The 13,632-nt window shown below is 35.6% G+C and overlaps 1 protein-coding gene across 1 annotated transcript in view; it reads left to right on the forward strand.

Annotated features, from left to right (window-relative positions):
* The window catches only part of LOC127413804 (collagen alpha-1(XIX) chain-like), a 154,188-nt gene that overhangs the window by 115,923 nt on the left and 24,633 nt on the right, over positions 1-13,632 (forward strand). The window contains exons 23-29 of the mRNA XM_051651218.1: positions 1,164-1,217; positions 1,379-1,432; positions 2,512-2,556; positions 6,148-6,198; positions 6,312-6,365; positions 8,372-8,398; positions 12,041-12,094. Of these exons, the coding sequence (XP_051507178.1) occupies positions 1,164-1,217; positions 1,379-1,432; positions 2,512-2,556; positions 6,148-6,198; positions 6,312-6,365; positions 8,372-8,398; positions 12,041-12,094 (339 nt within the window). The remainder of the gene's footprint in view (positions 1-1,163; positions 1,218-1,378; positions 1,433-2,511; positions 2,557-6,147; positions 6,199-6,311; positions 6,366-8,371; positions 8,399-12,040; positions 12,095-13,632) is intronic.

The following is a 13,632-nucleotide window of genomic DNA, read 5'->3' on the forward strand; positions in this document are numbered from 1 at the left end:
GAAAGAAAGTCATACACATCTGGGATGGCATGAGGGTGAATAAATGATGAGAGAATTTTCATTTTTGAGTGAACTATCCCTTTAAAAAAAAAAAAATATATATATATATATATATATATATATATATATATATATATATATATATATATATTTTTTTTTTTTTTTTTTTTTTCTTTCTGTGGGGGTACTGAGTGCATTGAGCGAGCAGCCTCAAAATCACGGGTTCTGGTCTCATGGAAAACAGGAAGTAATTTTGCTCACTTAAACAATGGTGAGTACAATTCTGAGGTTGCATTTTCACTCTAAGACTTCATTTTTACTCCACAGATAGTTAGGTTTAGGGTTGGGGTTTGGGTTAGAGTGTGTGGTTAATAAAATATGCATTCCTGTTGAATGTATTACAACATTTACAACTAAATACAGTATATCTCACTTTTGGCACCACTCTGTGGACATTTCACACAGAAACTGGAGCTCACACGTGTCCATACATTAAACAACACTTCCAGTTTTGGCCACTGGGGGCAGTGGTTTGAATTTCAGTAAGAAGATTGCCGCTGAAGACCAACTGTCGCCAAATTCACAGTGAGATAAGTCTGCAGAATTTAGTGTATGTTGGCATTTATTAGGGCAGTGTGAGTTAGCTTTAACACTAGCATACACAGGACATGTGCGGCGTCTCGTGCAACAAAATTTGTTTCCTCCCATTTTAGTCAATGGGCTATCTCCTGTTCTGAGACATAAAATAAAATGTAAAGAAATTGAGAAAATAGGGAGTGTGGATCATTTTGTTTTTGAGACTGTTTAAAGGTATGTTGATCTACGCACCCTGAACTGGTAGAGTGCAGTGATTCCATTTCTTTGATTGCTATTCAAAAATAACCCATGCAAGGTCCATTTTATTCCAATTGATTTCAGTTTAAAATAAAGTAGGAATTTATTTTCAATGGATTTAATTTTACTGTTACTGAAGTCTAGGCTCAAACTCACAGCTTATTTGTACCTGGTAAGAGAACATTCTGAGGTGATGTGCAGCTTCAACGCTTTTATTGTCATGGTGTGAAGCAAAATTATTGTTTTGCAAAATTATTTTTTTATTACTTGTCTGATTGTACACTTGATCATTTGATCATTGATCATTTGAAGATCACCTCTATTTTCAGGGGGCCCATGGTGTGCCAGGATTACCTGGAGCCACAGGCCGTATAGGTGCACCGGTGAGAATCTCCCTATAAAAAATAAATGGTGCTATTCTTTCTTGGTTACAAGATAGAATCTGGTTTAGGTTTAGTTTAGTTCTGGTTTAGTTTTAGATTTTTTTGTTTTGCCAGCATTGTGCCTAAATAATACATCCAAATGTATTTTGCTCTATATCCAGGGACTTATAGGCAGACCAGGACCTGTTGGACCCCCAGGACCAAAGGGAGATAGGGTAAGCATAAATATATAATCATTACTTGTGCTTTAAAATAACCGAACATTTTCAAGAACCAAACAATAAAAAAATTATGATCATAAGTATTTTTTTAAGTCAACATAAAATCAGAATTGACCTACTGTAATACATGTTCCTGGTTTCATTGTGCATGGTTCATCAGTGCTCTTTATTCCAAAGAACAAAATGTTTTGTAATCTTTCATCAAAATGCAATAACTTGCTCCACCTCTGAAATGACTATCAATAGTTAATTTAAAGCAGGATAATTTAATAAAGGTCCCGGCAGTAATAGCAAATAACAATAGATTTGAAAAAGAAACAATACCATAAGGTGAACCTGACCTTTAGCCTCCACATTGTGGTCAAAAAGCCTCCTCAAAAGTGGTGTTTTAGGAGAGAGATGTCCTCCACAAGTACCCCTGCATTCAGGTCTGGCTGCAGTGTGGAACCCTCACGTTTCACAATCCAATCAATTGCTGTTGGATAAAATTAAGTGCCATCCTAAAAAATGTTTCTCCTTAAATGTTTCACTAAGAAATATGCCACATTACAGAAGCAATTTAAAAAAAAACAATGGAGCAGGTTTTGTAGAGTGGAATAAAGACAAAATGTAAGGCACATCATCTTTTTTGTTTTTCACCTTTCAAAACATTCTAATTATAGTATTTGTGACCCATTCTGCATCTGAATGGCTCACATGCTCTCTGATAAATGAATCTAGTGATAATCTCGCAAACGGTCTGTGGGAGATAGTGAATATGCTGCTCGATGTGTTTGAGCTTGTGGTGTGCCCTGCAGTATGCAGATATGCACTAGAAAGGGAACAGCAACATTTTTCGTTGCTTTTCATCAGCTGGTCCACTCTGCTGTGAGCTAACCCAATAGAGCCAAGGGGCACAAAGTCTATCTACAAAACTTCCAAACGCTCCATCTGAAACCTGTTATTATCCACACCATTTGCTAACAATGCAGCGTGGCATTGGCCCTGAATCTCAATGCAATCACGCATTGTGTTCAGAGAGAGGCAAGGTTTGTGTTGCAAAAGACAGATAAAGACTCATGTTTGTGTTGCAGGGCAGCGAGGGACCGACAGGTAGACCCGGACCACCTGGACCTCCTGTAAGTTCTGATGCTGATTGCGAGAGGGCTGGACGGCATTATGAGAGATTTAACTGATATTAAAAGCATGCCGGATTTGAGCATTTAACGCACAAGAAACATTTAATTTGAAATGTGATGCTAGAAAGAGACAGATCTAAAAGTATCAAATTTTGATTAGCAGTCGTTATGGATTCCCAACATAGTTTATTACGTTCAAGTGCAAATGAGGGACCAGCACAGGTTCAGACTCTAATATTGCATTCGACAGCACATTTGACCATCTTGTCAGTGAACTTAAAATTCTCGGTTCTCAGTTTTGATGAAAACAAAAATAGATTATAGGTTATAACAGATGTTAGAAATGTATTGTGTCTCTTAAACTACTTTCTCAGAATTTAAAAAGTGTTAAAAGGTTAAATATGGCACACTTTCTCTATTTTGGGCTTGTCCCTTACCCAGAGTTTGTGACTTCCCCTTTACAGTAAGGTTCCATTCATTAACATCAGTTAGGTATCATGAAAAAACAATTAACAATATACATATATTTTATAGCATTCACTGTATTAATCATTATGTAAGTTAATAAAAAATACAAAAGTTTATTGTTAGTTCATGTTAGTTCATAGTGCATTAACTAATGTTAACAAATACAACTTTTGATTTTAAAAATGTATTAGCATATGTTAAAATTAACATTAATTAAGATTAATTAATGCTATAAAGGTGTTGTTCATTGTTAGTTAATTGTATCTAATTTATTTCACTAATGTTAACAAATGAAACTGCATTGTAAAGTGTTACCATCCATTTATAAAAATCAGGGTAAATTCTATTTTGCAGTTATTCCTAGAACATACAAATTAATAATTTAAATTCATGTTTTTTTATGTGTACAATTTGTAATTATTAAAACAAAGAAACACAACATTACCATGACACACAATATCAGAAATCCACACTAGTATTAGTAAAAAAATAATATTTTGAGGTGAAATAAATATTGCAGAAAATATTTAGGAGTTTTTACTTGAATAAATACTAAGCAAATTCTACATCTGTACTCAGTTCAATCATGTAAAAATAAAATCTTCAACTTAAGTAAATATTACTTAATAGTGTTTACTATATTTACAAAGATTTGCACCGAAGATGTTAAAGATGTTCCCAGCATGCACCGGTGCTTGAATAAGTAATGAGGTAGCATGATCTCACTGTTGACCTGTTTAATAAAACTGTCATTGTTGTTGATTTTGTTGTCACATTTAGCAAATTGTTGTTTTATGATGTCTGGTGTTTGTTTCTGTTCAATATTACCAGTTTGTGCTCAAATTGTATCCATTGATTGTTCCTGTCATCGTTGTGCCTCAGGTGTTGAGGTCTGTGTGTGCAGCTCAAACACCTGCTATCAAACTTTCCCAATGTTGTCTTAAGATAACATGCACTCAGCCTTATTGGGCTATTTGAAATATGTCTTAAAAATGTATGGCATTGAATGATAATTATATTTACTGGCGGCCAAAAGTTTGGAATAATGTACAGATTTTGCTCTTATGGAAAGAAATTGTTACTTTTATTCACCAAAGTGGCATTCAACTGATCACAATGTATAGTCAGGACATTAATAATGTGAACAATTACTACAACAATTTGAATTTTTTAAAACTACTTCAAAGAGTTCTCATCAAAAAAATCCTCCACGTGCAGCAATGACAGCTTTGCAGATCTTTGGCATTCTAGCTGTCAGTTTGTCCAGATACTCAGGTGACATTTCACCCCACACTTCCTGTAGCACTTGCCATAGATGTGGCTGTCACTTCTCACGCACCTTACAGTCTAGCTGATCCCACAAAAGCTCAATTGGGTTAAGATCCATAACACTCTTTTCCAATTATCTATTGTCCAATGTCTGTGTTTCTTTGCCCACTCTTACCTTTTCTTTTTGTTTTTCTGTTTCAAAAGTGGCTTTTTCTTTGCAATTCTTCCCATAAGGTCTGCACCCCTGAGTCTTCTCTTTACTGTTGTTCATGAAACTGGTGTTGAGTGGGTAGAATTCAATGAAGCTGTCAGCTGAGGACATGTGAGGCGTCTATCTCTCAAACTAGAGACTCTGGTGTACTTATCCTCTTGTTTAGTTGTACATCTGGCCTTCCACATCTTTTTCTGTCCTTGTTAGAGCCAGTTGTCCTTTGTCTTTGAAGACTGTAGTGTACAGCTTTGTATGAAATCTTCAGTTTTTTGGCAATTTCAAGCATTGTATAGCCTTCATTCCTCAAAACAATGATTGACTGACAAGTTTCTAGAGAAAGCTGTTTCTTTTTTGCCATTTTTGACTTAATATTGACCTTAATTGACCTTGCATACTGTGGCAACTCAAAAACAAACACAAAGACAATGTTAAGCATCATTTGACAAACCAAATAGCTTTCAACTGTGTTTGATATAATGGCAAGTGATTTTCTAGTACCAAATTAGCAATTTAGCATGATTACTCAAGGATAAGGTATTGGAGTGATGGCTGCTGGAAATGGGGCCTGTCTAGATTTGACCAAAAATGACTTTTTTTTTAAATAGTGATGCTGCTGTTTTTTACATCAGTAATGTCCTGAATATACTTTGTGATCAGTTGAATGCCACTTTGTTGAATTAAAGTGCCAATTTTCTTCAGAAACAGCTAAATCTGTACATTATTCCAAACATTTGGCCACCAGTGTATATGTATGAATGAGAGTTTAAAGTGAAATTTACTCAATGAACAAAGATTTTTTTTAAAGTAAAATTTACTCATGTATTCATTGCTTATTACATTCTAAAGCTAAGTAAATTTTACTTATAAAATGTGTGCAAAAACTTGCAAAAGAAAAATTAAGAAAATCTTACATGCTGTTTTTAACAATGTACCAAACCTAAAATCTGCTTGGATGCTGATGAAGGCTCTGATCAGACATTTATTTCACCACATACATGTTTTAAAGACTGAAGTAGTCAGAAGTATAAATTGATTTAAAAAATCAATGAACAAAATAAATAAATAAAAAATTATAATTATAAATATATATACTTTCAGACTTGACTCAACTACAGACAAACTACACCACAAACGTTTCCAGTGATGGATGTAAATGTGTAAATCTCTTGAGATGCATTTTGACCAACTGTCACTTTTTATTTTGTAATCTAAACCGACATCCTGATCTTCCAGCTCTTATGAATGTTCTCGCTCTGAATCGATACGTTGCCTTGTGTTTTCACTCAGATCAATGTGTTGTTGTGTTGTTGTTTTTGTGTGTGTGTGTGTGTGTGTGTGTGTGTGTGTGTTTATTATTTCATTACCACATCAATGAATCTCTCCTGCCATGAGTAAAATTAAGTTAACAACAGTGGTAATTTTAGACTTCTCTGCAAACTTCTCCAAAGTTGGTATTCAAATTACAGTATGTATTGCCTGATGGACAACATGTGTTAAATGTAACCCCTTTCGCAACATACTAAAGACTACGCAGAGCACCCTAGCAACCACATAGCAATGACCTGTCAGCTGCTTGCAACACCCTAGCATCATGACAGCAAGTTTTGCATGCATTAATTATTATTAATTATTGTTCTTTTTAGGGTGCTCCGTATGTAGAGGGCAATGGAATGAGCAGTCTCTATAAGCTTCAGGTAGTGTATTTAAAATGCTGTGAAACTACAATACGTTCAATAAATCACTTTAATCAAATTAGTCATATTGCTCATATTATCCTATACTATAGTGATTCATATGATTCTTGCAGAATGGAGGGACTAATGCTGGTCAACCTGGGCCACCTGGGCCACCTGGACCATCGGTATGTGTCTTATTTTTTACATGATGTTTTACATAAAAGAAAAATAATTTTCTTGCAATTTTGGTGAAGCTACTGTGGCAAGTTCCACACGACATTCTCAGTTAAAAATGCATTGATTTTGCTACATCTTCACATCTCATCCTAATTGGTACAGCGTTTTCCTCCACCAAAAACTGAGACTTTTGAAAAAGCTCTCCATAACCACATAGTTTGGAAAACGGTGATGCTAGGAAACTGAAAACAGCATTTTCAAACAAAAACGGATAAGTGTAGACGTGACCTTTGAAACGCATCATTTAAAGTAAAGAAACTACCGTCAGGTACTTTATTTAAAATTAGTTACCTACACTAAAAATTACTAAGAAAAGGAGCTATCTACATTGAAGCTATTTAAGGGGGTGAGATTATTTTAAATATAAAACTATCAAATGAAAATGTATCAAGTGTAATATAAAATTTATTTTTGCAATCAGAGCAGTATCTGGCACAAAAACAATACATGTATGTATTTCAATTAAAGTGATAGCACTAAATTAAAAAAAAATATCTTTCACTAAATACAACTAATACTAGAAAACCCTAATTTATATAATTAAGTTGAAGGCATAGTTATGAACAGCAGCGTTGAATGAAATAGTTTGCTGCCACACAGGTACTTTGCAGGGACTCGAATCAATCAGTAAGCAATTGTTTTACAGAACTAACCGATTCAATTAAATGAATCGCACTGTTGTGTTGTATATATTGTATATATATATTGTATATATACTGTATGTATAAGAGCTTTACTGCCCTAGTAGAATTAGACGATTAGCTTATCAATGCACTGGCACGCAGACTTATCTGCTCTGTGTGTAATGTGCTCTTCCTTTCCATGGAGAACTAAGTCTATTCCCTCCTGGGCCTTCGTTACAAGACCGCCCAGAACTCTGAAAGATATGAAACCCTTATCAGCATGCCTGAAAGAGGACACACTCCAATCTCTCCTCTCACTTCGAGCACAAGGAACCGCTTGAAAATCCCCCAGGGTGCTTGCTTTGGATTATCCATGGCTGAACCTGCTCTAAGTGGAACATGACACCTGCTGTTGACGGGCCACAGCCTGCACTTTAACCAAACAGAGCCAGCACCCAGACAAAGCTCACTTAAACTTTACATTTTTAAACTTTTAAACTTTTGATTGCTGATTTGAAATATGTTCTTTGATCGTAATCTTGACCGACCATTTTTGAGATTTCGGTCTTTCCCCTTTTAAGTAGATAGAAGCTGCACTGTCATGACTGAAAAAAAGACTCCCAAGAGTGTTCCAAAGATGGCCATCAGTTGATTGGCTTGCTAGAAAAACTTTGGTTTGTTGTTAGCATGTTGCCAAGCTAACAATGCAATACTTTGAGCACAAAAGTGCATAGCACAAAAAAAGTGTTGGGACTAACAGTTCATTTTTAATTAGATGAAACACTTGAAACACTAGAATGGTTAATGTTAACATTTCACTTCATTCCATCCGCCATATTGAAAGGAATTTTATACAGAGCACATTGCAATGCATTCTGGCACCAAAAGGTGAAATGTTTTGATTTTGCATGTTTTAATGTTCATTCCTCTCACAAATTAAGAAATTACTCGCACTTTAAAAAAATTGATTGTGTATTGAAACAGGAGTCTCAGATCATTCTATAGACATAGTTTGTCAAGATTAATTACGTTTTATGGCCTTGAGGGAGACTGATGGATGTGGATCTTGTGTATCAACAGGTTAAAATGCTGTCTAGATAGGCAGCTTTTGGAACAGAGCTTGAGAATGCATTAAACTCTACTTAAAACCCTTGTGGGTCTTTATATGACAATCACTTCATTGTGTTATTGTTTGACAACTAGTCGGCCAGATGTCATCCAGTAAATTGCACAGATTGTATTAATATTCATGAGAGCACACATGGAGTTGTTAGGTCAAATGTCATCAGTTTCATGACAATCAGTGCTAATTATTATTTTATTTTTTTCAGGGCCCCAAAGGAGATGAAGGAAAGATGGTGAGTGGTGTTTCTGTGCGATTTGTATTGAATGTATTGACCTCTGACCTTCTATGGGTAGTTGACAAATGAATGCTAAAAATGGTCACCATTTCTTTTAAGTTCTCTACTTGTTATCATGTTTTTAATTTCAATAGTTTATTTAAATGGTCCTGGCTTACACCACAGGCAGTTAAATTGAGCTTTAAAGCTAAAAATTGCCATTTGTCCTTGATATTCTTTATTGTAGTTTGTAATCTTGTATCTACATAAATTCAAAACACTAATAGGAGCAACTGTTAGACTCAACAAAATTAGAGTGTCACACTTAAGGACAGTAAAAATGATACCTTAAATGATGAAGTTAAAAATGTGATTCTTTTGAAAAAGTAAAAGAGGCAAAAACATGGCATCTTACAGATAGTTCTTCCAGGACTACTTGGCTTAGGTTCCAAGTCAAAATCAGTAAGTTGCCTGTCCACAAATCTGTCTTGGCAGACATTTTACTCAAGGAAAATTCAGAGACATTTTAATTAAACTAAATGTTTTCAGAACCGAACCAGCGATCCCGACATGGGAGTTGGACCCGCTAGCAAGGAGGCTAGAAAGGCCATGGCCTCTAGCCTCGGTTGCTAGTGCCTCTCTTAAGTCCAGGAGAGTGAGGTTTACACACTGCACAACTACTGCATACCAGCTGGCTACCATTACACTATGATCATTATTTGCTATTAAATCTGGGGAAATATTAGGGAAGGCTATATTTCCATATTCTACTAAAAATGAGACATATAGGAAAAGTTGATAATTGATATTATAAAACTAATTATTTATCATCAGGAAATTGCAGACCTATTTACTATTTATAGTTTATGAATTATTTAATACCTTTTTTAATAGGGATGGGTGATACTACTTATTTTCTTTTCAATCTTATACCAAGTACTATCAAGGCAGATATCGGCAATACCAAAACCAATACTTCTTTTAAATAAACAGAAAATTTATACAAAACTTCTGTTTTGTTTATCCTTTTGAAAACAGTCACCATAGTTTAACCATTACCACTTACATTCATACTTTAGGAATGATCTGCAAATCCCTATTTTTTAATGAAAGGACAGTGAAAACATCTTCAAGTCAACTGCCCTTTCATGCCTTTGGATGTGTGAGAAGGAAAAGCCACTTGCTAGATCTGGCCAGCTCTCACTTTTTGGCTGGTCTCCATTAATCACAGAATCTGGCTCAGAGCTAATCCTAGAGAATTGGAGCATGGCAGTTTAGACCCACAGCATTCTCTACAACAAAAGGAGTGATCAGGAACTGTGCCTAAATCAAACTGATGCTGCATATTCCATCCAAAAGCACATGCACAAACAAGACAGGCCTATACAGTAGCAGCAATGCAGCTCTTGTAGTCAAAAAGCTGGCACTTCCTGTTCTCACGGGTGCAGTTTTGATTATTTTATTGTCTATTTCTTTGTAGAACGATTTTTCACCAACATTTGAATAAATGGTCCCAGCAGTCTCAAACACACTGCTAGAACTGCCCACATCTGTCTCCAGTCGACCCTCTCTCTGGTTCCATGTTGGTTTGTGCGCTGTTTTTCATGGCAAGCTATACGTGCCACAATTACCTCCACAATCCATCACAGCGGCGAGACCTGTTAATACGGCATTCACTGCTGTCCGCCAATAGCTTGTTCACAGATCCTTTAGTGCTTCTTGTACGGGTTCGGTGCGGGGGATTGGCCAATCACTTGGGGTGAATTACGAGCCGCACTGTTTGCGCCGAAGTACGTGAGATTTATTAATACAGCTGGCTAAATGAAAATGGAAGGAGGAAATTAAATGCTTTGTCAGGATGGTAATGCGACTGAATTAGAGCTAACGTGATGCACTTGTCATGATGGAAATAAATGCTCGCTTTTTAATTGAAATAATCAGTGACATGCCAGACAAATGGTGTTCCGTGTTTGCTGGGTCTTTAATATTCATGCATTACCATTTCAAACATGTCCCCCAGCCATCATACTCTTTTTCACTAAATATACATGCTATATGAGCATTTTCTTTGAGGAGGCAAATTAGGTGTGCCAACTAAAATAAAACATGAGATTATATGAGAAAATAATCTACAGTACAAAACAATATTTTGGTGATCAAATAGTGTGTAAAGTACTCTTTTTTTTTTTTCTTTTTTTTTTTAAGGGATTGTTCACCCAAAAATCTAATTCTGTCATCATTTACTTACCCTCATGTTGTTACAAATCCATATGACTTTCTTTTCTCCATGGAACACAAAATGAGATTTGGGGTAGAATTGCAACTTTTTTCCTGCAAAAATAAAAGTCAATGGTGACTGAGGCTAAACATTGCTAGCATTCTGCCTAATATACTTATTTGTGTTCCTACGGGTTTAGAAAAACATGAGGGTGAGTAAATGATGAGAGAAATTTCTTTTCTTTTTTTCTTTTTATTGGAAGAATTATTTAACAGAAGGTGGCTATTTACAAACTATTATAGTAATAAAACATGCTTGAAATATGCTTGTTACTGTATGATTGTTGTTATTATTTTTGGAGTGTAAAAATTATTAAAAATGAAAAAACTTGAAGAGGCCATGATATTACTTGGTTTTAAAACAAATTTATATTAATAGAAACATAGAAAAATATTACATTATTGGTTAAATAAAAAAGTTTTACTCCTAAAGAAATTGATTGTAATTTTGAAACATATACAGTATATAAAATCATGAGCACTCACATTTATGCATTTGGCAGACGCTTTTATCCAAAGCGACTTACAGTGCACTTATTACAGGGACAATCCCCCTGGAGCAACCTGGAGTTAAGTGCCTTGCTCAAGGACACAATGGTGGTGGCTGTGGGGATTGAACTACCAGTTATGTGCTTTAGCCCACTATGCCACCACCACATGAGATGAGGACTGTAGTCATATCAGTAACCTTATAAAAGTCCCATACGAAAGGGGAACCCTCATGGGGGCTGCCATTTTAGAATCACATGACCAGATTAATAATGCTCACTTAATCTCAGTAACCGTCTGGTTATTTGACACTTTCACTCTTGGATTAAATTAATCATGGCTGATTGTGAATAATAAATTTCTACAATGTCAACTGTAACAGAAAGCTATTGATTTTGAATGATGCTGTATCCACACCACTAGGCATCACTGTAAGTCCAAGATGACATGAACAAAAAGATACTGAGTGCACCTTTAAAAGGGATAGTTCACCAAAAATTTTTTAATTCTGTCATCATTTACTCACCCTCATTTTGCTCCATACCTGTATGATATTTTTGTTTTTCCATACAATAAAGTGAATGGTGACTGAGGCTAACATTCTGCCTAACATCTTTTGTGTTCCATGAAGAAGAAAAAAAATGATTGAAGGGTAAATGAGTAAGTGTGAGTAAATGATGGCAGAATTTTCATTTCTGGGTGAACTATCCCTTTAACCTGGAAACTGTGTTCAAATGGAGTTGAAACATGAATTTACAACAGACTTAAAAAAAAAAATGCAGGGACACATTTCAGAAGTCCACCACACACCATTAACATGCACACACACATACTGAAAGACTTTCACGCATGAAGATGTCCATGGTGAGCTGGAATGTGTTTCCTTTATTCCAGGGTGAGCCGGGACTGATGGGATTACCAGGACTTGAGGGGCTGCAAGGTGCTAAGGTAAGCGTGTTTGAATGAGTCGTGTCACTGGACACTTTCTCACCCTGTCTGACGGTCCCAGATTACACAAAGCTTTTAACAGCTCAAACAGACTTGCCTCTCCGTACCTACACAATTTGACATGACATTGCTGTTTCCATAAGACTTTCACAGATTGTGTATGTGTGTGTGGATGACTAACTGAGAGATGGAGGGTAGTTGGAAAGCTCAGACGCCACAAGGCAGGATCTCTTTAGTTTCAGGGGTCGCACTCTTATTTTATAGTAATTATTTTTCATTAAAGCTGATGTGTGTTAAAATTGTTTCTTGTATCCCAGCTTAATATGGAGAGTATAAAAGAAAGCCATTTATAGTTTGATTTCACCTAAAAGTGTAACACTGTGGCACTGTGCTTGTGTGATGTGCGGTATGTCCAAAATCATATATCATAGTATGAGTAATTGTAATTAGGCAATATATAATTAATTTTTCTGGAATTTCAACCCATTTAACCCATCATTACATAAACATGTAGTAATGCCTATTTTTGATAATCCAGTGAATTAAATAATTTATATATCAAAGGCATTTGGTCTCATTTTATTATTTTCTTTTTCATTTGGAATTTGGACGCAAACCAAAAGTTAGCTAACAAATGAATGAAAAGTCTTGCAAATTGCTGCTTTATGATACAAAGTATAAGACTTGAGTTCAAAACAAGACTCAAAACAGAAATACAATATAAATAAAAGCCATATTTTGAAGTCATTGCAATATCCATTGTATGCACAGCTGCACACCTGTGACCACAAGTCAGTTGAATTCTATATAGAGCACAAAAGTCTGATTCCTGAAATAAAAGTCCCGTTATTTTTATTTATTTTTTCATAAGCAAATACATTTTAATGATAACTTTATAAACCTTCAAAGACATGCCATCAGCTCTGAGGTTAAAGCCATCTGTCCACACTATTTCATCATCATTTTGTAGAAATGACGGAATCGTATTTAATAGGGGAATTTCAGGTGGAGAACTACACTACCCATAATCCTCAAGAGAAAATCTCCACCAGCCAGAGAATCAAGCCAAACAAAGCACACCAAACAAGGGCTGCAGCGACTGCCCACTCGCATGACATGCTGTGAAAGACGCAATCAAATTAGTGACCAAGTATGGGTATATGTAAACATCTGAATAAAATTTAAATATATTGTTTCTATACTGAAAATCAACAACTTTAAATTAATAGTTTTATATTTTTCCATCGTTTTTAATTAAGTCACGTCATTCACAATGCTTCACACTCCAAAAAGTGGGCAGACTGTTCAGTTATTACTATTAAGCTAATTTGTGATGTTGCTTGGGAACAACACACAGTTAGGGGCCGTTCACACTGAATGCGTCCTTGCACCAAAAAACCTAGACGCTGCTCCGTGTATAGAGCATAACGCAGACACACGTCTCGAGACACATTTTTAATAGTTGAAGTTTTTTAATGCAACTACCTGCACGAGACTAGAAAAACACTGAGACAAGGCGCAACGGTCAAAGATGTCCA

The sequence above is a fragment of the Myxocyprinus asiaticus genome, chromosome 23, assembly GCF_019703515.2.
Source record: "Myxocyprinus asiaticus isolate MX2 ecotype Aquarium Trade chromosome 23, UBuf_Myxa_2, whole genome shotgun sequence".
NCBI lineage: Eukaryota > Metazoa > Chordata > Actinopteri > Cypriniformes > Catostomidae > Myxocyprinus > Myxocyprinus asiaticus.